The 25252-nt window shown below is 50.8% G+C and overlaps 1 protein-coding gene across 2 annotated transcripts in view; it reads right to left on the minus strand.

Moving 5' to 3' along the window:
- Nucleotides 1-25252, minus strand: part of foxp4 (forkhead box P4) — a 370715-nt gene that overhangs the window by 177774 nt on the left and 167689 nt on the right. For both annotated transcript variants that reach the window (XM_068007751.1, XM_068007750.1), the window contains exon 3: nt 24082-24171. In XM_068007751.1, the coding sequence (XP_067863852.1) occupies nt 24082-24171 (90 nt within the window). The remainder of the gene's footprint in view (nt 1-24081; nt 24172-25252) is intronic.

A 25252-nucleotide genomic window follows, 5' to 3' on the forward strand; every position in this document is an offset into this window, starting at 1 on the left:
ACCTGCCCTAATATATCCTTATGTGGCTTTGTGTCAAATTTTGTTTGATAATCAATCCTGTGAAGTGCCTTGGGACTTCACAGGAGTGATTATTTGTTTTATTATGTTAAAGGCGCTAAATAAATTCAAGTTGTTGTTGTTGTTTTTAAGGTACAGATCAGTCATGATCTAAATGAATGACCCAGCAGACTCGAGGGGCTGAATGGCCTCCTCCTGTTCCCATGTTCCGCTGATTGCTAAGCTTAGGTCCGTAGAGTATAGAAGAGAGGAAAGGCTGAGGGACCAAAGTTGAATACTAATAGGTGCTTCAGAATACAAGGAATTTAATATCAGATATCATAATCAATATCTGTTAATGATCTTACATTGTTCGCACCTCCTGTTAACTTTCTTGATCATAAATGTTCAGATTTATAATGGAATCTGCCCATGTAAAGGTGTCACGCTGTAATTACACCCTCCTGTCAGTGAGGGCGCTGTAACACCCCCACTGGCTGCAGGGTTCGATCACAGTGTGACATTACATTGTTTACATAGCCAGTTCCCATTTTCATCCTGGCTATAGGAATTTATAATGGAAATATACAAATAAGGACAGAATGGATGACTTTAAAATGGGGACTGAATTACATATCCATGCTCTGATCCGATTATCCTCCACCCTCTAACCCCACTTCGACTTGACTCCCCTGGGGGAAGATATTAACTCGATCGTAACTCCCGTAAATCACAGCCATTCACATACTGCCCCATTCTCACCCACCGCCATTTTGCTTGGGGCCTCTGAATGGGCGTCCCAGGCACCTGCCTGTTTCGGACAGACCCTGACCCAATTTTTGGAGCACGCGGGTTCTGCCCATTGGCACCTGGCTTTGAGTGGACGACCCACAGTTCACTCCAGGCCACCCTTGACAAAGCAAGTCAAGAAGATAAGATTTCAGGCTTGGCTCCGTGATGGAACGGCTGGAATTCTCGTCCCCGGAAATTGGCTCGCTACCTGTTGGCCTGGCTTGGACCTCACACTGAGGTCGTTGGGTGCGAGGTGTGATCCCCCACCGCTTGATATCCGCGCTGGGTTAAAATCGATCCCCTGCATTGCAACGCCACAGGAGATGGACCAGTAGATAATAATTTGAAAGGTTGGTGTTTTCTGCCCCTAGAAGTCACTAGAACATTTACTATATGCTGTCAGTTAACCCTGATGCCTTATAACTGGGAAGATAGCAGTGCTCGGCACTGGTTAACCTCCAGCACACTGAGGGCCACGAAGCCTTGGCTCTTGCCAACTTGCACCTACATTCTCTGGGCCCAGGAAAGGGGGAAGGGGTCGGGAGTGGGGGACGATAAGGAGAGGGAGGAGGGCGATCAGGAGAGGGAGGAGGGATTGGGAGAGGGAGGCAATCGAGAGAGGGAGGGGCGATCGAGAGAGGGAAGAGGGCAATCGGGCGAGGGAGGAGGGGTTGGGAGAAGAAGGGGGGATCGGGAGGAGGGAGCGATCGGGGAGAGAGAGGTGATCGGGAGAGGGAATCGGGAGAGGGAGGAGGGGCGATCGGGAGAGGGAGGGGCGATCGGGAGAGGGAGGGGCGATCGGGAGAGGGAGGGGAGATCGGGAGAGGGAGGAGGAGTGATTGGGAGAGGGAGGGGGGATCGGGAGAGGGAGGAGGGCGATCGGGAGAGGGAGGGGGATCGGGAGAGGGAGGAGGGCGATCGGGGGGGGGAGGGGCGATCGGGAGAGGGAGGGGAGATCGGGAGAGGGTGGGGGCAGCAACCAAGGGGGAGGGGGCAGCGATCGAGGGGGAGGGGGCAGCGATTGAGGGAGAGGGAGCAGCGATTGAGGGGGGCAGCGATCGAGGGGGAGAGGGCAGCGATCGAGGGGGAGGGGGCAGCGATCGAGGGGGAGGGGGCAGCGATCGAGGGGGAGGGAGCAGCGATCGAGGGGGAGGGGGCAGCGATCGAGGGGGAGGGAGCAGCGATCGAGGGGGAGGGGGCAGCGATCGAGGGGGAGGGGGCAGCGATCGAGGGGGAGGGGGCAGCGATCGAGGGGGAGGGGGCAGCGATCGAGGGGGAGGGGGCAGCGATCGAGGGGGAGGGGGCAGCGATCGAGGGGGAGGGGGCAGCGATCGAGGGGGAGGGGGCAGCGATCGAGGGGGAGGGGGCAGCGATCGAGGGGGAGGGAGCAGCGATCGAGGGGGAGGGGGCAGCGATCGAGGGGGAGGGGGCAGCGATCGAGGGGGAGGGGGCAGCGATCGAGGGGGAGGGGGGCAGCGATCGAGGGGGAGGGGGCAGCGATGGAGGGGGAGGGGGCAGCGATCGAGGGGGAGGGGGCAGCGATCGAGGGGGAGGGGGCAGCGATCGAGGGGGAGGGGGCAGCGATCGAGGGGGAGGGGGCAGCGATCGAGGGGGAGGGGGCAGCGATCGAGGGGGAGGGGGCAGTGATTGAGGGGGAGGGGGCAGCGATCGAGGGGGAGGGGGCAGTGATTGAGGGGGAGGGGGCAGCGATCGAGGGGGAGGGGGCAGCGATCGAGGGGGAGGGGGCAGCGATCGAGGGGGAGGGGGCAGCGATCGAGGGGGAGGGGGCAGCGATCGAGGGGGAGGGGGCAGCGATCGAGGGGGAGGGGGCAGCGATCGAGGGGGAGGGGGCAGCGATCGAGGGGGAGGGGGCAGCGATCGAGGGGGAGGGGGCAGCGATCGAGGGGGAGGGGGCAGCGATCGAGGGGGAGGGGGCAGCGATCGAGGGGGAGGGGGCAGCGATCGAGGGGGAGGGGGCAGCGATCGAGGGGGAGGGGGCAGCAATGATCTTCGGGACTGCACTGGAACCCGGAGAGTCACTCCTCCACTTCCTGGTCCACATTCAGGTATTTTTTTAAAACATTACCTTCTTGGTGGTGGCCATGAGAGGCCCTTTTAAGAATTCCCGGTAAGGCTGCAAGTGGACCTGGTTTACGGCATTTGAACTCAGGGCGGAGCTGCATATGTTTCAGGCACAGGCCCTGGACGTCTCTTTTCCTGCCTTTACCAATATTGCGGGCGGCGCACTTCCAGCGCGGAATGAGTGTGCCCCACACGCCATATTGGAAGCCGAGGCACCCCTTTTGCACCTGGATTTCTGGGCCATAGTTTGCGAATCATAGACCAAGTCAGCGACTGCACTGGCTGAGCTGCTGCAGTCAAAGAAAGCGCAGATTTCACCAGAGCCTTGATCTTGGCGTTAATTTCTCCACGGGCTCAGTCCTTTAAACAAGTTCTGTGCAGCGAGCTGTCGACTCACACAGTTTCACACAGGCGGTTGTGGGTTCAGGTCCCCGGGCTTCCTGCTGTCAGTCAAATCTTTCAGCTGGAGTGCTGGCATTTCTCGGCCGCTGACTTTTCGTGGGACTCCCACACAGAATCGCAGCGATTCCAGGGAATCTCTGGTCCCCTTTGATGGGGAGCTCGGTTAAAGCTGGGAGTGGAGCTCACTCTGTGACCTGCAGGGAGACGCAGGGCTGTGTTGTTATTGAGCCACGCGGACTGGAATGGGACCAGGTTCTGGTCAATCCCAGAGGTAGAAGCTGCCACATTTGGCACCAGCTCATTGGGCCAAGGTGGGGAAAAAATTTAAATCAGCCAAATGGACAGCCATCCCTCAGGACAGAGCCCACGTCCAGATATCGAGTGAGGCCAGGATCGGGTTAGGTCACTACATCTTCCACAGTCGAATAAATTGGCTGGCGCTCACCGTCTAGTCGTGGGGGTCTAGACCGTTTCCCTGGCCTGGACCGCATAGTGGTCTTCAAGATACCAGTTGTGCCAGTTCTCACTGGGTGCTCTGGCCGGCAGTCTCCGTGAAGCCAGAGTGTGGGATGTCCCGACACAGGGCGGCCGCTACCTGGGGGACTGGAGGTTCACTTTGAAGCGGCATCTTCAGAAGAGATGGGTAAAACAGCGACAAACAAACAGGAATGGGGGAAAAGGCGGGGCTCAGCGGGGTTTGGGGTATTGAGGATATCGGGAAAGAAGCAAGTTCCTTATCCCACTGCCTCGAGATGGAGAGCGTGAAGTGAGTGGCCGAGTGAGGGAACATCCTCACGTACCATCGTGAATGAAAGAATTGCCTCCGAATGTTCCCCCACTTTCTCCCTCCTCTCCGTACTTTGGTACAGTTCCATAGACACCAAACACTCTTTGGAACCTCATGCCAAGTGTTCATTCTTCAAGTGAATGTCTGCAGATTATTCAACTGTGGGAAGCTGACCGTCCAACCAGAGATCCTTTCCATCACCAAGACCGCCTACTTCCCCCTCCGTAACATCGCCCGACTCAGCCCCGGCCTCAGCTCATCTGCTGCTGAAACCCTCATCAAGGCCTTTGTTACCTCGAGACTCGACTATTCCAATGCTCTCCTGGCCGGACTCCCATCCTTCACCCTCTGTAAATTTCAGCTCATCCAAAGCTCTGATGCCCCGTATCCTAACTCACACCAAGTCCCGTTCTCCCATCACCCCCTGTGCTCGCTGATCTATATTGGCCCCCGGTCCGGGAAGTCTTGAATTTAAAATTCTCATCCTTGTTTTCAAATCCCTCCAAGACCTCGTCCCCTCCCTATCTCCTCCAGTCCTACAACCCTCCGAGACCTCTGCGCTCCTCCAATTCTGATCTCTCGCACATCCCCGATTTCCTTCACTCCACCATTAACAGCCATGCCTTCAGCTGCCTAGACCCTAAACTCTGGAATTCCTCCCCTAAACTTCTCCGTCTCTCTCTCCTCCTTGAAAACACTCCTTAAATCCTACCTCTTTTGTCACCGGTCCTAATATCTGCTTATGTGGCTTGGTGTCAATTTTTCTCTGATTACGCTCCTGTGAAGCGCCTTGGGATGTTTCACTGCGTTAAAGGCGCTATATAAATGCAAGTTTTTGTTGTTAATGCTGGTCCTACCTTACCCAATCTCCATACAAGCACAGGGTGACTGCACAGCGATCGGGAGCAGGAACCCCAGCTGATTCTTCTGATTGGTTGGGCGGTGTGCTCGAGCTGTTCTGACATCCCTACTGCTGTCCTGGTTGAGATCAGGAATTGGAGCTAACCAGGGACGGTCGTGTCCTGTGTGATTCAGTACCACATCATGCCATCTACTCAGACTGGAATGGGACCATAGGAACAAGAGAAGGCCATTCAGCCCCTCGATCCTGCTCCACCGTTATATCAGACCATGGTTGATCTGTACCTCAAATCCATTTACCCACCTTTCCCCCTATTCCTTGATACCCTTACCCTTATGTGTTGGCTGTGGCTCAGTGGGTAGCACTCTGAGTCAGAAGATTGTGGGCTCAAGTCCCACTCCAGAGATATGAGCACATAATCTTAGTGTCAGTACTGAGGGAGTGCTGCACTGTTGAAGGTGCTGTCTTTTGGATGAGACATTAAACCAAAGCCCTCTCTGCCCTCTCAGGTGGATATAAAAGATCCCACAGCCACTATTCGAAGAAGAGCAGGGGAGTTCGTCCCGGTGTCCTGGCCAATATTTATCCCTCTATCAACATCACTAAATAACAGATTATCTGGTCATTATCTCATTGCTGTTTGTGGGATCTTGCTGTGCACAAATTGGCTGCTGCATTTCCTACATTACAACAGTGCCGAAACTTCAAAAGTTCTTCATTGGCTGTAAAAATACTTCATTGGGACTTCCTGAGGTTGTGAAAGGCGCTATTTAAATGCAAATTCTTTCTTTCCTTTTCTTTCTTACAAAAATGTATCAATCTTGGTCTTGGCACAACTTCCGCAGCTTTTTTCAGATTTCCAGATGGGGAAAAGTCAAACAGAAAGATTCATGGAACAAATCTAAAAATAAAATGAATTACAATGAAATTACTATGAAATGGCCAGAAGCAGAGGCTTGAGCCTGTTCCCCACAGACATCACCTGGGTCATTTATGGTGTCGACAGAAACCCTTAATTGGGTCACAGTCTGACGAGGTGCCGTCCCTCTCCGTCCTTCCACTCAACTGTGTGTTGGTCAGAAACGCTCAGAAGAAACTGTCTTTGCTCCTCCTCACTTCTCATCAATATCACCTCATGTGGGGCCGGGCCCCGTAGACTGGAAGGTCCCAGATTTGACTTCTGCGGGGAGGGGGTAAAATTCAACAGGCAGGTGTATATCGGGCGGGTGTATAACGGGCGGGTGTATATCGAGCGGGTGTATAACGGGTGTGTGTATAACGGGCAGGTGTATATCGGGCGGGTGTATATCGGGCGGGTGTATAACGGGTGGGTGTATAATGGGCGGGTGTATAACGGGCAGGTGTATAATGGGTGGGTGTATAATGGGCGGGTGTATAACGGGCAGGTGTATAATGGGCGGGTGTATAATGGGCGGGTGTATAACGGGCAGGTGTATAATGGGCGGGTGTATAATGGGCGGGTGTATAACGGGCAGGTGTATAATGGGCGGGTGTATAACGGGCGGGTGTATAACGGGTGGGTGTATAATGGGCGGGTGTATAACGGGCAGATGTATAATGGGTGGGTGTATAATGGGCGGGTGTATAACGGGCGGGTGTATAACGGGTGGGTGTATAATGGGCGGGTGTATAACGGGTGGGTGTATAATGGGCGGGTGTATAACGGGCGGGGTGTATAACGGGTGGGTGTATAACGGGTGGGTGTATAACAGGCGGGTGTATAACGGGCGGGGTGTATAACGGGTGGGTGTATAACGGGCGGGGTGTATAACGGGTGGGTGTATAATGGGCGGGTGTATAACGGGTGGTATAACGGGCGGGTGTATAACGGGTGGGAGTATAATGGGTGGGTGTATAACGGGCGGTGTATAACGGGTGGGTGTATAATGGGCGGGTGTATAACGGGAGGGTGTATAATGGGCGGGTGTATAACGGGTGGGTGTATAATGGGCGGGTGTATAACGGGCGGGGTGTATAACAGGCGGGTGTATAATGGGCGGGGTGTATAACGGGTGGGGTGTATAACGGGTGGGTGTATAACGGGTGGGTGTATAATGGGCGGGGTGTATAATGGGTGGGTGTATATCGGGCGGGTGTATATCGGGCGGGTGTATATTGGGTGGGTGTATAACGGGCGGGTGTATAACGGGCGGGTGTATGGGTGTATAACGGGCTGGGTGTATAATGGGCGGGGTGTATAACGGGTGGGTGAATAACGGGCTGGTGAATAATGGGCGGGTGTATATCAGGTGGATGTATAACGGGCGAGTCTATATCGGGCGGGTGTATATCAGGCGGGTGAATAACAGGCGGGTGTATATTGGGTATAATGGGCAGGTGTATAACGGGTGGGTGTATAACGGGCGGGTGTATATTGGGTATAATGGGCAGGTGTATAACGGGCGGGTGTATATCAGGTGGGTGAATAACAGGCAGGTGAATAACGGGCGGGTGTATATCAGGTGGGTGTATAACGGGCGGGTCTATATCGGGCGGGTGTATATCAGGCAGGTGAATAACAGGCGGGTGTATATTGGGTATAACGGGCGGGTGTATAACGGGCGGATGTATATCAGGTGGGTGTATAACAGGAGGGGTGTATATCGGATGGGTGTATAACGGGCAGGTGAATAACGGGCAGGTGTATAATGGGCGGGTGTATATCGGGCGGGTGTATATCGGGCGGGTTTATATCGGGTGGGTGTATAACGGGCAGGTGAATAACGGGCGGGTGTATAATGGGCGGGTGTATATCGGGCGGGTGTATATCAGGCGGGTTTATATCGGGTGGGTGTATAACAGGCAGGTGAATAACGGGCGGGTGTATAATGGGCGGGTGTATATCGGGCGGGAGTATAACAGGCGGGTGTATATTGGGCGGGTGTATATCGGGTGGGTGTATAACAGGCAGGTGAACAACGGGCGGGTGTATAATGGGCGGGTGTATATCGGGCGGGAGTATAACGGGCGGGTGTATACTGGGCGGGTGTATATCGGGCGGGAGTATAACGGGCGGGTGTATACTGGGCGGGTGTATATCGGGTGGGTGTATATTGGGCGGGTGAATAACGGGCAGGTGAATAACGGGTGGGTGTATATCGGGTGGGTGTATAACAGGTGGGTGAATAATGGGCGGGTGTATATTGGGCGGGTGTATATCGGGCGGGTGAATAATAGGCGTGTGTATAACGGGCGGGTGTATATCGGGCGGGTGTGCATCGGGCGGGTGTATAACGGGCGGGTGTGTATCAGGCGGGTGTGTAATGGATGGATGTATGACGGACTGGTGTATGAAGGGCGGGTGTATAACGGGCGGGTGTATGACGGGCGGGTGTGTAGCGGGCGGGTGTATAACGGGCGGGTGTGTATCAGGTGGGTGTGTAATGGGTGGATGTATATTGGGCGGGTGTATAACGGGCGGGTGTATATCAGGTGGGTGTATGACGGGCGGGTGTATATCGGGCGGGTGTATGACGGGCGGGTGTATATCGGGCGGGTGTATAACGGGCGGGTGTATATCAGGTGGGTGTATAATGGGTGGGTGTATAACAGGCGGGTGTATATGGGTGGGTGTATATGGGTGGGTGTATATGGGTGGGTGTATAACGGGCGGGTGTATATCGGGCGGGTGTATATCGGGCGGGTGTATATGGGTGGGTGTATGACGGGCGGGTGTATATCAGGTGGGTGTATAACGGGCGGGTGTATATCAGGTGGGTGTATATGGGTGGGTGTATAATGGGCAGGTGTATATCGGGTGGGTGTATATGGGTGGGTGTATATCGGGCGGGTGTATATCGGGCGGGTGTATATCGGGTGGGTGTATAATGGGCGGGTGTATATCGGGCGGGTGTATAATGGACGGGTGTGTAACGGGTGGGTGTATATCGGGCGGGTGTATAACGGGCGGGTGTATATCAGGTGGTCGATTTGCTACTGCCCGATTTGCCCCCCTGCCGAAATCGAATTTGACCACCTCGTGTGTACAGGCAGAGCTGATCTCAGCCAGAGCAGCAAGAACAGGGTTCAGGCTCGCCTGTGATGCACCGCACGGTCAAATAGCCCACTAACATTCACCGTCAAGGCCTCAAACTTATAGAGATGCTTAGTTGGGGTGAATTATTGGAGGGTGGTCGGAGCTCCAATAAGGAATCAGCCTTTCAGGGGAGAAAGTGAGTAAAATCTGGCCGAGGGGGGAAGAGAATCTTAAAAGTGTTGAAGCAACTGAAACTATCAGTTAAAAAATGTCCGATAAATTCTTTCGAAAGGAGGGGAAAGCAAACAAACCATTCAGCCTGACGCCGACAGTAGCTAAAAGCAGCCACGTGTCACAGCTTTGTCTAGTTAATTTTTCCCACTATAGCCAAACCATTAACTCGGTCCGCCCATGAAACACTGCAGATGGCAGTGTTTGGCTCAAAACAATAGTCTCTTTATAACACTTTCGCTGCCGACACAGCAAGCTGTCGGGACTCTCAACTCCAAAAAAAAAGGAGCTCACACACACGCGAAAAAAACCCCCCAGCCCAACACAGGGAGCGGCTTTAACTGGAGCCTCCTGAGCACAGAGCGACAGGGCAGATAGAGAGGCGGGGAGGAGGGGGTAAGGGATCTTACACAAACATTGTATATGCAACAGGTATTGAACAGAATCGCTGAGCAGAAAGTCGGTGGTGATGGGGAGGAGCCTGCAAACATTTTGCTTTTTTTTCCACAGCCAAGCTTGTGACATTTTCTACGGCATCTCAATGAAAGGTCGAAGGTCGCTTCTCACACCCATTCGAAAGACAATGGGAGTCTGAACTGCCCAGCTTGTCTTTTATTCATCGGCGAGCCTGCTTGTTTTCTTTGTAAAGTTCTGCATGTGGATTCTAACTTGCCAAGTATTTCGTGTCGTCCTCGGTGCACGGATCATTTTCACCTCCTTTGCCAAAATCTGTGACCACGTCTTACAGGAAACCCGTACTGGCCCACCCCCCCAGCAACTTAAGAACATAAGAAATAGGAGCAGGAGTAGGCCATTCGGCCCCTCGAGCCTGCTCCACCATTCAATAAGATCATGGCTGATCTTCGACCTCAACTCTACTTTCCCGCCCGATCCCCATATCCCTTGATTCCCTTAGAGTCCAAAAATCTATCGATCTCAGCCTTGAATGCACTCAACGACTGAGCATCCACAGCCCTATGGGGTAGAGAATTCCAAAGATTCACAACCCTCTGACTGAAGAAATTCCTCCTCATCTCAGTCCTAAATTGCTGACCCCTTATCCTGAGACTATGTCCCCTAGTTCTAGACTCTCCAGCCTCTCAGCATCTACCCTGTCAAGCCCTCTCAGAATCTTACATGTTTCAGTGAGATCACCTCTCATTCTTCGAAACTCCAGAGAGTGTGGGCCCATTCTACTCAATCTCTCTTCTATAAACTTGCTTTCATATAGCGCCTTTAATGTAGAAAAAACATCCCAAGACGCTTCACAGAGACGTACGGTAAAACGGACAGCAACCAAAGAAGGAGATATCAGGAGAGGTGACCGGGAGGAACTGCTTCACCCAGAGAGCGGTTAGAATGTGGAACTCACTACCACAGGGAGTGGTTGAGGCGACCAGCATAGGTTCATTTAAGGGGAAGCTCGATAAGTACATGAGGGAGAAAGGAATAGAAGGATATGCTGATAGGGTGAGACAAAGTAGGGAGGGAGGAGGCTCGTGTGGAGCATAAACACTGGCATGGACCTGTTGGGCCGAATGGCCTGTTCCTGTGCTGTAATTTCTATGTCATTCTATAGAACCATAGAAAAGATACAGCACAGAAAGGGGGCCATTCGGCCCATCGTGTCCGCGCCGGCTCGAAGAACAACCAGGTGCCCATTCTAATCCCATCTTCCAGCACCCGGTCCGTAGCCCTGCAGCTTACAGCAATTCAGGTGCAGGTCCAGGTACTTTTTTTTAAATATGTAAACATTGGTCAAAAATATGGTTTATCGAAGGAGGAGAGGGATCTGGAGAGGTGAAAGGGTTATGGGAAGGAATTCCAAAGCATTCCAGAGGTCAAAAAAGTTTTCAGCAAGCTTGTAAAAATGGTGAGGGAGAAAGCAAGCATAGAGATTTCAGAGAGGAGTCCCTCAGGGTAGGGCATCGATGGCTGAAAGCTGTGCAACTATGGGAGGAACACCAAGAGAGGGTAATGGACAGGAGGCCAGAGCTGGCCGACTTTAGGGGCCAGCGTGAGATGTGGAGCTAGAGGAGATTGCAGACACAGGGATTTGTAAGGTTAGGACTGCCAACCCTCCAGGATTGTCCTGGAGTCTCCAGGAATGAGAGATTGAACTCCTGGGCACTGCTGAGAGCAACACAGGAGAAAACTCGTAGGGGCATTAAAAAATTGTGCATTTTTCCTATTTATTTTCAAAAAGATTGGAGATGGGAAAAAAGGCAGTTTGACCAGGTGGGGCAGTTTGGTCTCCTCCAGCCCTACAACCTCCGCGCCCCTCCAGCTCTGGCCTCTTGCACATCTCCCACTTCCTTTGCCCCACCACTGGCGGCCGTGCCATCAGTCGTCTAGGCCCTAAGATCTGGAATTCCAAACAGAGCTGGCAACCCTAGATGAGGCTGTGGAGGGATTTGCAAACAAGATAGTTTGAAGCTTGAAACCGTGCTCTTGCTGGCCTGGGGTTACCTGTGTGACAATCCTAGAATCAAAGGAAAGAGGTGGAAACAAATGGAATTACTGATAGGAGAGGTTCCAGTCGGCAACAGTGAGGCTCAAATAATCAGTATAAACTTACGGGGCTTCCCACTGTCCCGAAAGATGAAATAATCAGTGTAAACGTACGGTATGAACGGGGTGCCCATTGTCCCGAAAAGTATCATCCTCGCAGTCACATGTCACACAAACTCTGAACTATTGCAGATCTGCAGCTGATGTAATACTTTTATTTTGTAGTTTTTATTGCTCAGAAATCTCAGCTCACATCCAGACCATGTTGGTTTATGGTGTCTGAATAAGTCAAATTCCATTTTCCGTATATTTCAGAGAGACCCGGCCATGTTTCAATCAGGTTTCTGCCCCTGCCACAGTACTGAAACGGCCCTTATCAAAGTCACAAATGACATCCTGTGTGACTGTGACCGTGGTAAACTCTCCCTCCTCATCCTTCTCCACCTGTCTACAGCCTTTGACATGGTTTGACCCACACCATCCTCCTCCAATGCCCCTCCGTCGTCCAGCTGGGTGGGACTGCGCTCGCCTGGTTCCATTCCTATCTATCCCAGTCGTAGCCAGAGAATCTCCTGCAATGGCTTCTCTTCCCACTCCCGCACCGTTACCTCTGGAGTTCCCCGAGGATCTATCCTCGGCCCCCTCCTATTTCTCACCTACACGCTGCCCCTCGGCGACATCATCCGAAAACACGATGTCAGGTTCCACATGAACGCTGACGACACCCAGCTCTACCTCACCACCACCTCCCTCGACCCCTCCACTGTCTCTCGTTTGTCACACTGCTTGTCTGACATCCAGTACTGGATGAGCAAAAATTTCCTCCAATTAAATATTGGGAAGACTGAAGCCATTGTCTTTGGTCCCTGCCACAAACTCCGTTCCCTCGCCACTGACTCCATCCCTCTCCCGGGCCACTGTCTGAGGCTGAACCAGGTCGTTCACAACCTTGACGTCCTATTTGACCCTGAGATGAGTTTCCGACCACATATCCGTTCCATCACCAAGACCGCCTACTTCCACCTCCGTAACATCGCCCATCTCCGCCCCTGCCTCAGCTCATCTGCTGCTGAAACCCTCGTCCATGCCTTTGTTACCTCTAGACTCGACTATTCCAATGCTCTCCTGACCGGCCTCCCATCTTCTACCCTCCGTAAACTTGAGCACATCCAAAACTCTGCTGCCCGTATCCTAACTCACACCAAGTCCCGTTCACCCATCACTCCTGTGCTCGCTGACCTCTCGGTCTGGGAACGCCTTGATTTTAAAATTCTCATCCTTGTTTTTTTTTAATTCATTCATGGGATTTGGGCATCACTGGCAAGGCCGGCATTTATTGCCCATCCCAAGTTTCCCTTGAGAAGGTGGTGATGAGCCGCCTTCTTGAACCGCTGCTGTCCGTGTGGTGAAGATTCTCCCACAGTGCTGTTAGGGAGGGAGTTCCAGGATTTTGACCCAGCGACGATGAAGGAACGGCGATATATTTCCAAGTTGGGATGGTGTGTGACGTGCAGGTGGTGTTGTTCCCATGTGCCTGCTGCTCTTGTCCTTCTAGGTGGAGAGGACGCGGGTTTGGGAGGAGCTGTCGAAGTTTTCAAATCCCTCAACGGCCTCGCCCCTCCCTATCTCTGTAACCTCCTCCAGTCCTACAATCCTCCGAGATCTCTGCACTCCTCCAATTATGGCCTGTTGTGCATCCCCGATTTTAATCGCTCCACCATTGGCGGCCGTGCCTTCAGCTGCCTGGGCCCTAAGCTCTGGAATTCCCTCCCTAAACCTCTCCACCTCTCTCTCCTCCTACAAGATGCTCCTTAAAACCTCCCTCTTTGACCAAGCTTTTGATCACCTGTCCTAATATCTCCTTATGTGGCTTGGTGTCAAATATTGTTTGATAATCGCTCCAGTGAAGGGCCTTGGGACGTTTTACTATGTTAAAGGCTCTATATAAATGCAAGTTGTTGTTGTGAGAGATTTTTTAAATTAAAAAAAAATTCTTACTTTTCCTTTCTGCCTCTTTTTCTCTCTCTCATAATCTTTCTTTCCCTCTCTTTATTTCTCTTTCTCCACCTGATTTGACTCGAATTCACCCGATTTCCTTCTCCGTCATTCCTCTGTTTCTTTCTCTATCCTTAAATCTGATTGGTTAAGGAGATAGACTGTTGGTCCCGTCATTCACTAAGGTCCCAGATACCCCGTTATCAGCTCGACACTTCCAGCAACTTAAGGGGAAAAGCATTTTTCGAGCTGAAGGGTGAGGGAAAAAGTCGAACAAACAGGACATGTCACAAGATGCCCCACTCCAGCAAATTCTGGGCCATTATTGTCGTCATCCAGCATTTACTGAAGCCCAGGTACATGTCTCTCTCCTCCTGGAGATATAATCCCCCCGTTAACTCCCCCAGGCGCCCAGCTTCGAATGCCGGGAAGGGTATGGGAAGTTCTGGTGTGTGCTGCCCTTGATTGTCCATCAATTCGATGTGGAGTGGGGTACTAAAGGAGGGACAGAGCAATGGTTCACAACCCCTGCCTGAAACACGAGCAATTCCCCTTTAAACATTTACACGTGCCAGGCCCAGAGTATTACAACATTCACTGGCTTTTATTTTTATTTGTTTTAACTGGAAATCTTTGGCTTTTCTGTTTTTTTAAAAAACTTTACAGACAGTGACAGCACTTCCTTCCTGAGCTAACCGTGGAAAACATGCTTAACAAGCAAGTCTCTGACTAATTCCAGTCCCCGAGGGACCCACCTCTAAAGAGAAAGGCAGACTAGAAAAGTGAATGTGATATTGTGAAGAGGAAGAGCTCTTTTTTTTCGGGGTAACAAATTATTTATTATTTTTAATTCCACAAAGTTATTAGCGTGGACTCGAGCCTCCCTGATCTGAGCTCCGGCTTTAACCACTGACGGTCATTGGTGACGGCAACTGTGAAACTGGCCTAATTAGCAAATTAAAATTAGGCTGAAATAAATTTGTGCTTTAATTTCTCTTTTGAATGATAAGAGGGTTGTTTCTGAACAGTGAATGGTAAAGTGGTTTTATGCACTTTTGCTCCTCCCCCAGTTTAATCCTCGTCTCTCCTGATGCTGCTGACTTGGGCTGGGGTTTGGGTTCTAAGGGGGTCACTCTACCTCACACAAATGGTCACTTTTCATGCATGAGCTCAGACACTTGGCCTGGGCAGGGTTATTTGACCTTGGGGGGAGTATACTGCCACAACAAAACCTCAGCCTGCCTTCGATCGATACACACGTGTGTGCACACACACAGGGATACACATGTGTGCACACAGACGCCTGCACACGTGCAGTCATGCCCATGCATGCACACAAACACACCAAATGTGCATGCACACGTGCATTCACCTAAAAATACTCACGCACACGTGTGAACACACACTCACACACACGTGTGAACACACACTCACTCACTCTCACACACACACATGTGAACACACTCACACACACGTGTGAACACACACTCACTCACTCTCACACACACGTGTGAACACACACTCACATACACGTGTGAACACACACTCACACACACGTGTGAACACACACTCACTCACTCACTCTCACACTTCAGGATTCACCAGGAAGCAATTAAGTGCAGGAAGCCCAGCTGATTTCCTTTTTCTGTCCCTAACCCAGAGACGAGGGGCCATGTGCAGCATCCTATGGGTGAATAGCTGGTCCAAGCTCACTGCCTAGCTGTCTGGGTGCCTGTGGAACTTGTCTCCCATTGAGGATGTGAGAAACAGGGCACTAAATGGAGAAAAGAAAATTGTGCCATCAGCCCCAGATGTTGAGGCCTTCTGTCTCTCTCACTGAGCGACTGTCCCAAGTGCCCTCAGATTGGTACATGGCTCTGTTTGCCATCTCATCTCACCAGAGGAGCGATGGGCCCACAGTAACAGACCCCCAACAGCTCGATATTTCTTCATCGGTGAGGACAGGCTTGGACTGTTTTAGTGATTATTCAATGTCGAGTCAGTGGAACGTGTCATCGTGCAAAATGAAAAGGGAAATATGTTCACTCGAGTTTTGGGCTGTGATTAGGAAGCAACGGGACAAAGAAATATCGACGATTCACCATCAGTTTAAAGATAGAAAGAACATCCCACCATAGAATTACATAGAATGTACAGCACAGAAACAGGCCATTCGGCCCAACTGGTCTATGTCGGTGTTTATGCTCCACACGAGCCTCCTCCCTCCCTACTTCATCTCACCCTATCACCATATCCTTCTATTCCTTTCTCCCTCATGTGTTTATCGAGCTTCCCCTTAAATGTATCTACACTATTCACCTCAACTACTCCTTGTGGTAACGAGTTCCACATTCTCACCACTCTCTGGGTAAAGAAGTTTCTCCTGAATTCCCGATTGGATTTATTAGTGACTCTCTTATATTTCTAACCTCTCGTTTTGGTCTCCCCCACAAGTGGAAACATCTTCTCCACATCTACCTTATCAAATCCTTTCATAATCTTAAAGACCTCTATCAGGTCACCCCTCAGTCTTCTCTTTTCTAGAGTAAAGAGCCCCAGCCTGTTCAATCTTTCCTGATAGTTTTAACCTCTCAGTTCTGGCATCATCCATGTGAATCTTTTTTGTACCTTCTCCGATGTCTCTATATCCACCAGGCAGGGTTCACTATATAGACCCTGGAGTGGGGCAGAGAGTGAGGTACACATGCAGACAGAGAGAGGGAGAAGGAGAAGGAGAGAAAGAGAAAGAAATGGAGAGAAAAAGAGACAGAGAGAGGGAGGAGAGAAAGAAAAAGAAACAAAGAGAGGGAGGGATTGAGACAGAAAGAGAGGGAGAGACAGACAGGGAGAAGGAGAGAGAAAGAAACAGAGAGAGGGACAGAGACAGGGAGGAGAAAGAGAAAGAAACAAAGGAGAGAAAGAGGAAGAGAGGAAGAGAGAAAGGGAGAGACAGAGAGAAAGAGAGAGACAGTGAGGGAAACAGAGAGATAGAGAAAGAGGTAAAGAGATAGACATTCAACACCACAGAGAAAGATAGAGAAAGAGTGAGAGAGCTGGCGAGACTCACTCAGAGTCAGATACAGGGGGGAGGAGATAGAGGAAGGGGGAAAGAAACAGATGAGAGGGAGGGAGATTGAAAGAGAGGGATGAGGACAGTCGGTGGGGTGAGAAATGGGAAACGGTGGCATGGGGAATGGGAAAGTAGATTAAATGGGAGGAAGAGAGAGGGAGGAGCAGAGGGGGAGGAAGAGAGAGGAAGGAGGAGAGCCAGAGGAAGAGAGAGGGGAGAAAGTGAGGGAACAGGATGGGAGAGACAGGGAGAGAATGTGACAAGAGAAGGAGGGGAAAGGAGAGTGAGAGACAGAGAGAGACAGAGAGAACCTTCAGTTTATTTAGTCTGGTTTAGATGTAAACCACAATCCTGGAAATGAAAGCACTCTGTAATAAACACCAAAGGCCCAACTCCTTCTGGGGAATAAACTCTCAACCTGTTGAGTCATGGAATTCCTGCCTCTCTGACCTACATACGTGTGTGTGTGTGTGTGTGTGTGTGATCCAAACATACATGTGGGAATTCCTTTCCCGGTGTTTGGCCTCCACATCACCCAACTTCCCTTCTTTAAATCTGTCATTAAAGTGCGGAGCTCCAGTCTGGTCCCAACACTGATGCACAGACAGTGTCAAAAGCCAAATCTATCTCCCAGACAGACTGCAATTCCCCTGATAGTATTTATATCTTTCCTCTCCCATCTTCCTCCCGGTCAGCCCTCCCCCCATCCCCCACACATCATTCTCCAGCTGAAGTGAACAGGACGATCCCGATTCCCAGGCCTATGCCACAGCTGATTCGATAATCAGAAACTGGGGCAATGCATTTCATTGGCTCCTGAGGAGCCAATCACTGACCTTCAGAGGCCACTATCACCTGCTGTTGAAACCCTCATCCGTGCCTTTGTTACCTCCAGACTCGATTATTCCAATGCTCTCCTGGCCGGCCTCCCATCCTCCACCCTCCGTAAACTTGAGCTCAAACAAAACTCTGCTGCCCGTATCCTAACTCGCACCAAGTCCCGTTAACCCATCGCCCCCTGTGCTCGCTGACCAACATTGGCTCCCGGTCCGGTAACGCCTCAATTTTAAAATTCTCATCCTTGTTTTCAAATCCCCTCCGTGGCCTCGTCCCACTTCCCTATCCCTGTAACCCCCCTCCAGCCCCACAACTCTCCGAGATCTCTGCACTCCTCCAATTCTGGCCTCTTGTGCATCCCCGATTTCCTTCGCTCCACCATTGGCGGCCGTGCCTTCAGCTGCCCGGGTCCTAAGCTCTGGAATTCCCTCCCTAAACCTCTCCGCCTCTCTACCTCAAGCTATTGGTCACCTGTTCAAATATCTCCTTTTGTGGTTCGGTGTCAAATTTTGTTTGATAATCGCTCCTGTGAAGCGCCTTGGGACGTTTTACTACGTTAAAGGTGCTGTATAAATGCAAGTTGTTTTTGTTGTAGAAATTGGTAAGGTCCCATTTTCAGGCACATCACCAAAGACGGATCGGCAGCTCGCGGCCCACGTAGGAGGCCTGAGGCCTGAGGCTCACCTGAAAATGGACCTGGGGCCTCATTTGCTTATTTGTGTGAGTTGCCGGTGCCTGATGCCCCTCCGCGTGCAGCTTGTCCATTTTGCCTGCATGAATGTTGGACCCCCGATCCTCGCTGGCAGCCGTCTGAAGGCATGTCGCAGAACAGGGGGCGGTGGAGGGAGGGGGGCAGCGATCGCGAGTACTGTGGAGTCGGGAGCCATGCCACTTCCTCCCGGATCCATAGCAACCCTGAGTGAGGTAGGCCCGACTCCTGCCCAGCTCATCGCAGACCAATTTCTGTAAGGGGCCGTGGACTCATTTACATATTTACAGAAATTTGGGGCACAGTATGATGGTCCTCAAAATTGGGCCTCATTGCACCCATAAAATGGGCGCAACAAGGACTAACTTCTACCCTTATAGAGTTTAAATCCATATTCCCATTAAATACATGAGATTGCTGCAATCAGTCAGTCCTGAGGTCGAGTGTTTCTATGGTAATTTAGGAGTCTGATAGTGAATCGAGGAGGCGGAGGTGTTGTAATCTGAATGGGAGAGGGATGTAATCTGGGTTTGTGTGTCTGCAGTGAATCCCTGATCCAGTCATGATGTTACATTGGGTGTGAATCCCAAACAACAACTGGGGATCAAACCACCCCCTGAACCCCACCCCCTGAACCCCACCCCCTGAACCCAGTCAATATGAACCCTGAACCCGGCCAATCTGAACCCTGAACCTGATCAATCTGAACCCTGAACCTGGTCAATCTGAACCCTGAACCCGGCCAATCCAAGCCCGGGTAACTCAGTGCTATCTTTGCTTATATTTCTTACTTGCCAACTTGTTCTGTTTGAACTTTGTGGGTTTGCAGATTTGGGCTCAGATTTTCCTCTTCAGTGAAAGAGATTCTTCATTCGGACCGAGTGCCTCCTGACACTAACCCCGGGGGGGTTTCCAGCGATACTGGGGATCTTACCCCTGGGGTAGGGCGGGGAGGAGCATCACTGCTGAAAGATTCTGCTGCCTCCTGGGCAGCTGGCCAAGCTGACAAATTCTGTAAAGAATCGTAAATTTGTCGTGCTGCCCAGACTGCACTTGGCTCGGGGCCATTTAACATTTAAAAGCCCCTCGATCTCCCTAGCAACTTTGGGACGCTGGGATGCAGTGAGTTGCCCCACACTCAGCACTACCCAGGTATTAATAAAGGAAACAACATTGGTAATGAGGGCTCAGTGGGTAACACTCTCACCTCTGAGTTAGATGAAGTCGTGGGTTCAAATCCCATTCCAGAAATCAAGCCCACGATCCAGGCCAATACTCCCGGTGCGGTACTGAGGGAGTGCTGCTTTGTCAGAGGTGCCATCCTTCGGATGAGACGTTAAACCGAGGCACCGTCTGCCCTCTCAGGTGAACATAAAAGGTCCCATGGCCACTATTTCAATGAAGAACAGGAGAGGTGTCCTGGGCCAATATTTATCACTTATCCAGTCATTATCTCAATGCTGTTTGTGGGATCTTGCTGTGCGCAAATTGGCTGCTGCACTTCCTACATTACAACAGTGACTACACTTTGAAAAAGTACTTAATTGACTGTGAAGTGCTTTGGGACACCCTGAGGTTGTGAAAGGCGCTATATAAATGCAGTGGTGAGGTGGATAAATCGCCTACTGTCACTCCCATGTGACTATCACGAGTAGTGACAGTGACTGATGTGGAAAACCCCCAACTCTGTATCCTCTGGCTCCCCCCGAACACGGTGGGGGGGGGTAGTAAAACGGGGGAGGTGTGAGGGGGGCAGGAAATCTAGCCCATGGCGCTGGCCCTCCCACCATATTGGTGGATAAATCGTAAATCAGAACACCACGATCTGTTAGTACAAGCAACTTGAGATGTTACCATGGAGACCCTCAGCCTCGTAACTTATTGATTGCTGTAATGAGTGAGTGGGGTTACAGTTTGCTCTTTCGATCAAATCACTTATTAGAATCCATTTTATCCCAAGCATTGTTGGATGCCTCTGTCACGCTGTTTCTGACTGTGCTCTTTGACCTTGCGTGCGGGATGCTGTAGGTTTTAGTCTGACTGGGTTTTATTTTCCATGATGACTGATAATGTGCTGAAATTCTTAAAGTTCATATTTTTTTAAACTAAAATAATTATATCAAAACTGTCATTTATTTTGGTGCCAAAATTGCTCCCACAAATCCTCAGAAGGTTAGAAAAACAGCACTGGGCAGAGGGCAACACCTGTCCAAACACAACACATGTTCTGGCAGCTGCAAGTAGTGCTGGCATACCGCAGAATATCAAATCCATGCATGGCCTTTGGGGTAGAGAGAGAGAGAGAGAGGGAGAGTGGGAGGGAGAGAGAGAGTGGGAGAGAGAGAGAGTGGGAGAGAGAGGGAGAGAGAGGGGGAAGGAGAGAGGGGTGGATAGAGAGGGAGGGAGAGAGAAAGAGGGGGAAACAGAGAGAATGGGAGGGAGAGAGAGAGGGAGGGAGGGAGAGACAGAGACAGAGAGAGGAGGAGAGGGAGGAAGAGAGAGAGAGTCAGAGAGGGAGGGAGAGAGAGAGGGGGTGAGAGAGGGAGACAGTGAGAGAGACAGAGACAGAGGGAGAGAGAGAGGGGGAAAGAGAGAGGGGTAGATAGAGAGGGAGAGAGAGAGAGAAAGAGGGAGAAACAGAGAGAGGGAGAGAAAGATAGGGAGGGAGGGAGACAGACAGAGAGAGAGAGAGGGAATCGCAGCGAGGGAGACATAGAAATGGAGGGAGAGAGAAACAAAGGGACAGGGAGAGAAGGAGGGAGATAGAGAGGGAAAGAGAGGGAGGGATAAAGAGGGAGGGGTGAGAGAGACAGAGAGAGAGGGAGGGAGAGAAACAGAGAGACTGAGACAGACACACAGAGAGGCAGACAGAGAGAAATAGAGGGAGAAAGAGTCAGAGGAGAGATAGAGAGGAAGGAAGAGAGTCAGAGAGAGAGAGAAATAGAGAGACAGGGTGAGGGAGAAAGACAGAAATGGAGGGAGAGAAACAGAGAGAGAGGGAGAGAGGGAGAGAGAGAGATAGAGAGACACAGACAGAGAGGGAGGAAGGGAGAGACAGAGACAGAGAGAGGTAGAGAGAGAGAGAGAGAGAGAGAGAAACAGACAGGCAGAGATGAAGCGAGAGAGAAACAGGGTGAGAGACAGAGAGAGATAGAGAGGGAGGGGGAGAGAGACAGAGAGAGAGGCAGACAGACAGAAATGGAGGCGAGAGATACAGAGACACAGAGAGATAGGGAGGGAGACACACACAGACAGAAAGGCAGACAGAGGGAGAAATAGACAGAAGAGAAATTGAGAGAGAGGGAGGGAGAGAGACAGAGAAAGAAAGAGAGGGACAGAGAGAAATATAAAGAGTGACAGAGAGGGAGAATTTTCATTCTCACAGTCTGAGCAGTAACTCGGTGGAGTGGGTGGCCTGACTGTTACAGAACATCTCATTTTTATTTCATTGATTTCAATAGAATGCAAATGGTGGGGGTTCTCCAACAATTGGACAATGCACCCCACCAGATCACTGCCCAGACTGTGAAAACAAAAATTTACCCCAAAGAGAGAGAGATAGATAGAGAGGGAGAGAGGCAGGGTGGAAGAGGGGAGGGGGGGAGAGACAGAAACAGGGGAGAGAGAGAGACAGAGATAGAGAGAGAGAGAGGGGGAGGAGGTGGGGGACAGAGAGAGACAGGTGAGGGGAGAGAGAGAGAGAGAGACAGATAGAGAGGGGGAGGAGGTGGAGAGAGAGACACACACACAGGAGGGAGAGACAGACTGAGAAAGAGACAGAGACAGACAGAGAGACAGACAGAGAGAGACAGAGAGAGAGAAAGAGAGAGAGAGAGAGGGGGGGGAGAGGCAGGGTGGAAGTGGGGGGGAGAGACAGAGACAGGGGAGAGAGAGAGATAGAGAGAGAGAGAGAGAGAGAGGGGGGAGAGGAGGTGGGGGATAGAGAGAAACAGGTGAGGGGAGAGAGAGAGAGACAGATAGAGAGGGGGAGGAGGTGGAGAGAGAGACACACACACAGGAGGGAGAGACAGACTGAGAGAGAGACAGAGACAGAGAGAGAGAGACAGACAGAGAGAGAGACAGGGGCGGGAGTCAGACGGACAGACAGAGATGATCTGGTCATTATCACATTGCTGTTTGTGGGATCTTGCTGTGCCCAAATTGGCTGCTGTGTTTCCTACATTGCAAAAGTGACTACAATTTTTTTTAAAGTACTTCATTTGCTGTAAAGCACTTTGGGACATCCTGAGGTAGTTTAAGGCGCTGTATAAATGCAAATTCTTTCTTTCTTTTTACCCCAGGACTGGAGGGAATACTCAGCGAATTGGGTCCAGGAATCTCAATCCCATTTTCATCATGTTCATCAACAGAACCACTTTCACTGTCGGACTTTGTTGAGTCAGCCTTTGCCTCGGCCCCTGTAGGAGCAGGTTTACAATCTGCGATTCCCACTTCTTCACTAAACCTGAATGTTACAGCTGCTTAAACACAGGGCAACACCATCGAGGAATCTGCTCAGCTTTCATCGCATGTAAGGAAAATGCCACAACATTAAACGATTACTAATTTTCACTGTCAATTCCTAAATAAAATCTTGTGCCGTGTGGACCAGTAATCGGGCCTCGTTTGGTTTTGCCGATCTCCTGTGTTTTATTTTCACAGCAAGCCCATTTAAGTCATATCAGCTACAAGTGCAGTCTCAGGGATCTGTACAGATAACTAGAAGAATCTTATTTAGTCAGAGTTGGGTAGTGTGTGTGTATCGCACATTGTGGGTCAGACCTATCACATGTTGAGTGGAAGGAAACACTTCTCTCCTGCCTGAAGCTGGGGCTTTGAACTGGACAGTTCAGTGGACAGTGCAACTACACAGCAGTAACCTCACCAGTGTTCAAACGATAAGGACATATTGTGCACATTGGACCTATTTGGCATATGAAGGAGTGAGCCAGCTTTGCGTTTAAATTCTGTGCTGAAGTCTTTCCTCCAATTCTGGTTTTCTACTGCTCAATCTGATGCTTCTCGTGTCTCAGTGTCAGCTCCTGTACACGTACAGTGCACAGTGGGTAAAAGGGAACGATTCACTCCTGTCTGGTACTGTACGGCCCCGTGTGTGTCTCAGTGTCAGCGCCTGTACATTGTACAGTACACAGTGGGTAGAAGGGAACGATTCACTCCTGTCTGGTACTGTACGGCCCGTGTGTGTCTCAGTGTCAGCGCCTGTACATTGTACAGTACACAGTGGGTAAAAGGGAACGATTCACTCCTGTCTGGTACTGTACAGCCCCGTGTGTGTCTCAGTGTCAGCTCCTGTACATTGTACAGTACACAGTGGGTAAAAGGGAACGATTCACTCCTGTCTGGTACTGTACGGCCCCGTGTGTGCCTCAGTGTCAGCTCCTGTACATTGTACAGTACACAGTGGGTAAAAGGGAACGATTCACTCCTGTCTGGGACTGTACGGCCCGTGTGTGCCTCAGTGTCAGCTCCTGTACATTGTACAGTACACAGTGGGTAAAAGGGAACGATTCACTCCTGTCTGGGACTGTACGGCCCGTGTGTGCCTCAGTGTCAGCTCCTGTACATTGTACAGTACACAGTGGGTAAAAGGGAACGATTCACTCCTGTCTGGGACTGTACGGCCCGTGTGTGCCTCAGTGTCAGCTCCTGTACACGTACAATACGCAGTGGGTAAAAGGAATAATTCAATTGCATCTACCAATACATAGCTGATAGAGTGTTAGCTCCTGTGTGTTACATTTCACATTTTGACCAGCCCTGTTTACAGTTGATGTCATATTATACAGACCTGGACTGTCTGCTGTTGCTTGTCATTCGTGCTGGGAGAGTTCAGGCCTGTTGCTTGATGAAGTAATAGCTGCCTCGCTGCTTGAAGTGCCTGCAATCAAAGAGGAAGAAAGGAGAGAAATGAGAAACCCTGTAGAACCACAAATCCTTTTTTCTGTTGACCTACAGAGACTGGATGGTCGAATATTAACTGGGAGGCTGCAATCTCCACAGGCATCTGTATCGGACCGCACACATCTGTCTGACCATTCACATCTGTGTTTTTTTTATTTGTTCATGGGATGTGGTGTCACTGGCAAGGCCAGCATCAGAGTCTGACCATTCACATCTGCATCTGACCATTCAAGTCTGGCATCTCTGGCCATTCACGTCTGGCATCTCTGGCCATTCACATCTGGCATCTCTGGCCATTCACATCTGGCATCTCTGGCCACTGCGCTGCTGTTTCTGGAATGGTTCCACTTCACAGCAGTGCAGGGAAGGTGTTGTAAAACTGCAACTCTCACTGTTTTAGACACAATCTGCGATAATATTTGGCAAATTAGATGCACTCTCAGCACCCGGGCTGACTGCTGCACTCAGTAGATTTTGCCAAAAGTCTCAGTGTGTTGTATCGTGCCACAAACATAGCCAGTCATTACATTCTTCCCCAAGAGAAGATTTTAAGTATAACCCTTCGTCTCCTGCTGTGGACCTAAGCCGTACAGACCATCCTCGGTCTGAGCTGTTGATCCCAGCCCCGGAACACTAGAATTGTCCCCAGATATCCCAGGTTAGGGAGAGGGGCATAATCATCTGGGATTCCATCCCTGACTGGATTGGAAACAAATCTACTCTGGGCAACCAAAGTCCCATCACCTTACATCAAAATAACAACAACAACTTGCATTTTTACAGCGTCTTTGATGTAGAAAAAACATCCCAAGGCGCTTCACAGAGTTGTAATCGGATAAAAATCGACACTGAGTCAAAGAAGGAGATAACGCGAGGAGAGACTAAGAGTTTGGTCAAAGAGGTGGGTTTCAAGGAAGTTCTTGAAGGAGGAGAGAGAGGAGGAGAGGTTCGGGGAGGAAATTCCTGGAGAGATAATAGGGTCAATCATCAGGAGCAAACCTGGGGAGCACTGGGATGGCAATAATCGATTGAATTCTAACCAACTCAGCCCTAGAAAG

The sequence above is a fragment of the Heptranchias perlo genome, chromosome 27 (genome assembly GCF_035084215.1).
Source record: "Heptranchias perlo isolate sHepPer1 chromosome 27, sHepPer1.hap1, whole genome shotgun sequence".
Classification (NCBI taxonomy): Eukaryota; Metazoa; Chordata; class Chondrichthyes; order Hexanchiformes; family Hexanchidae; genus Heptranchias; species Heptranchias perlo.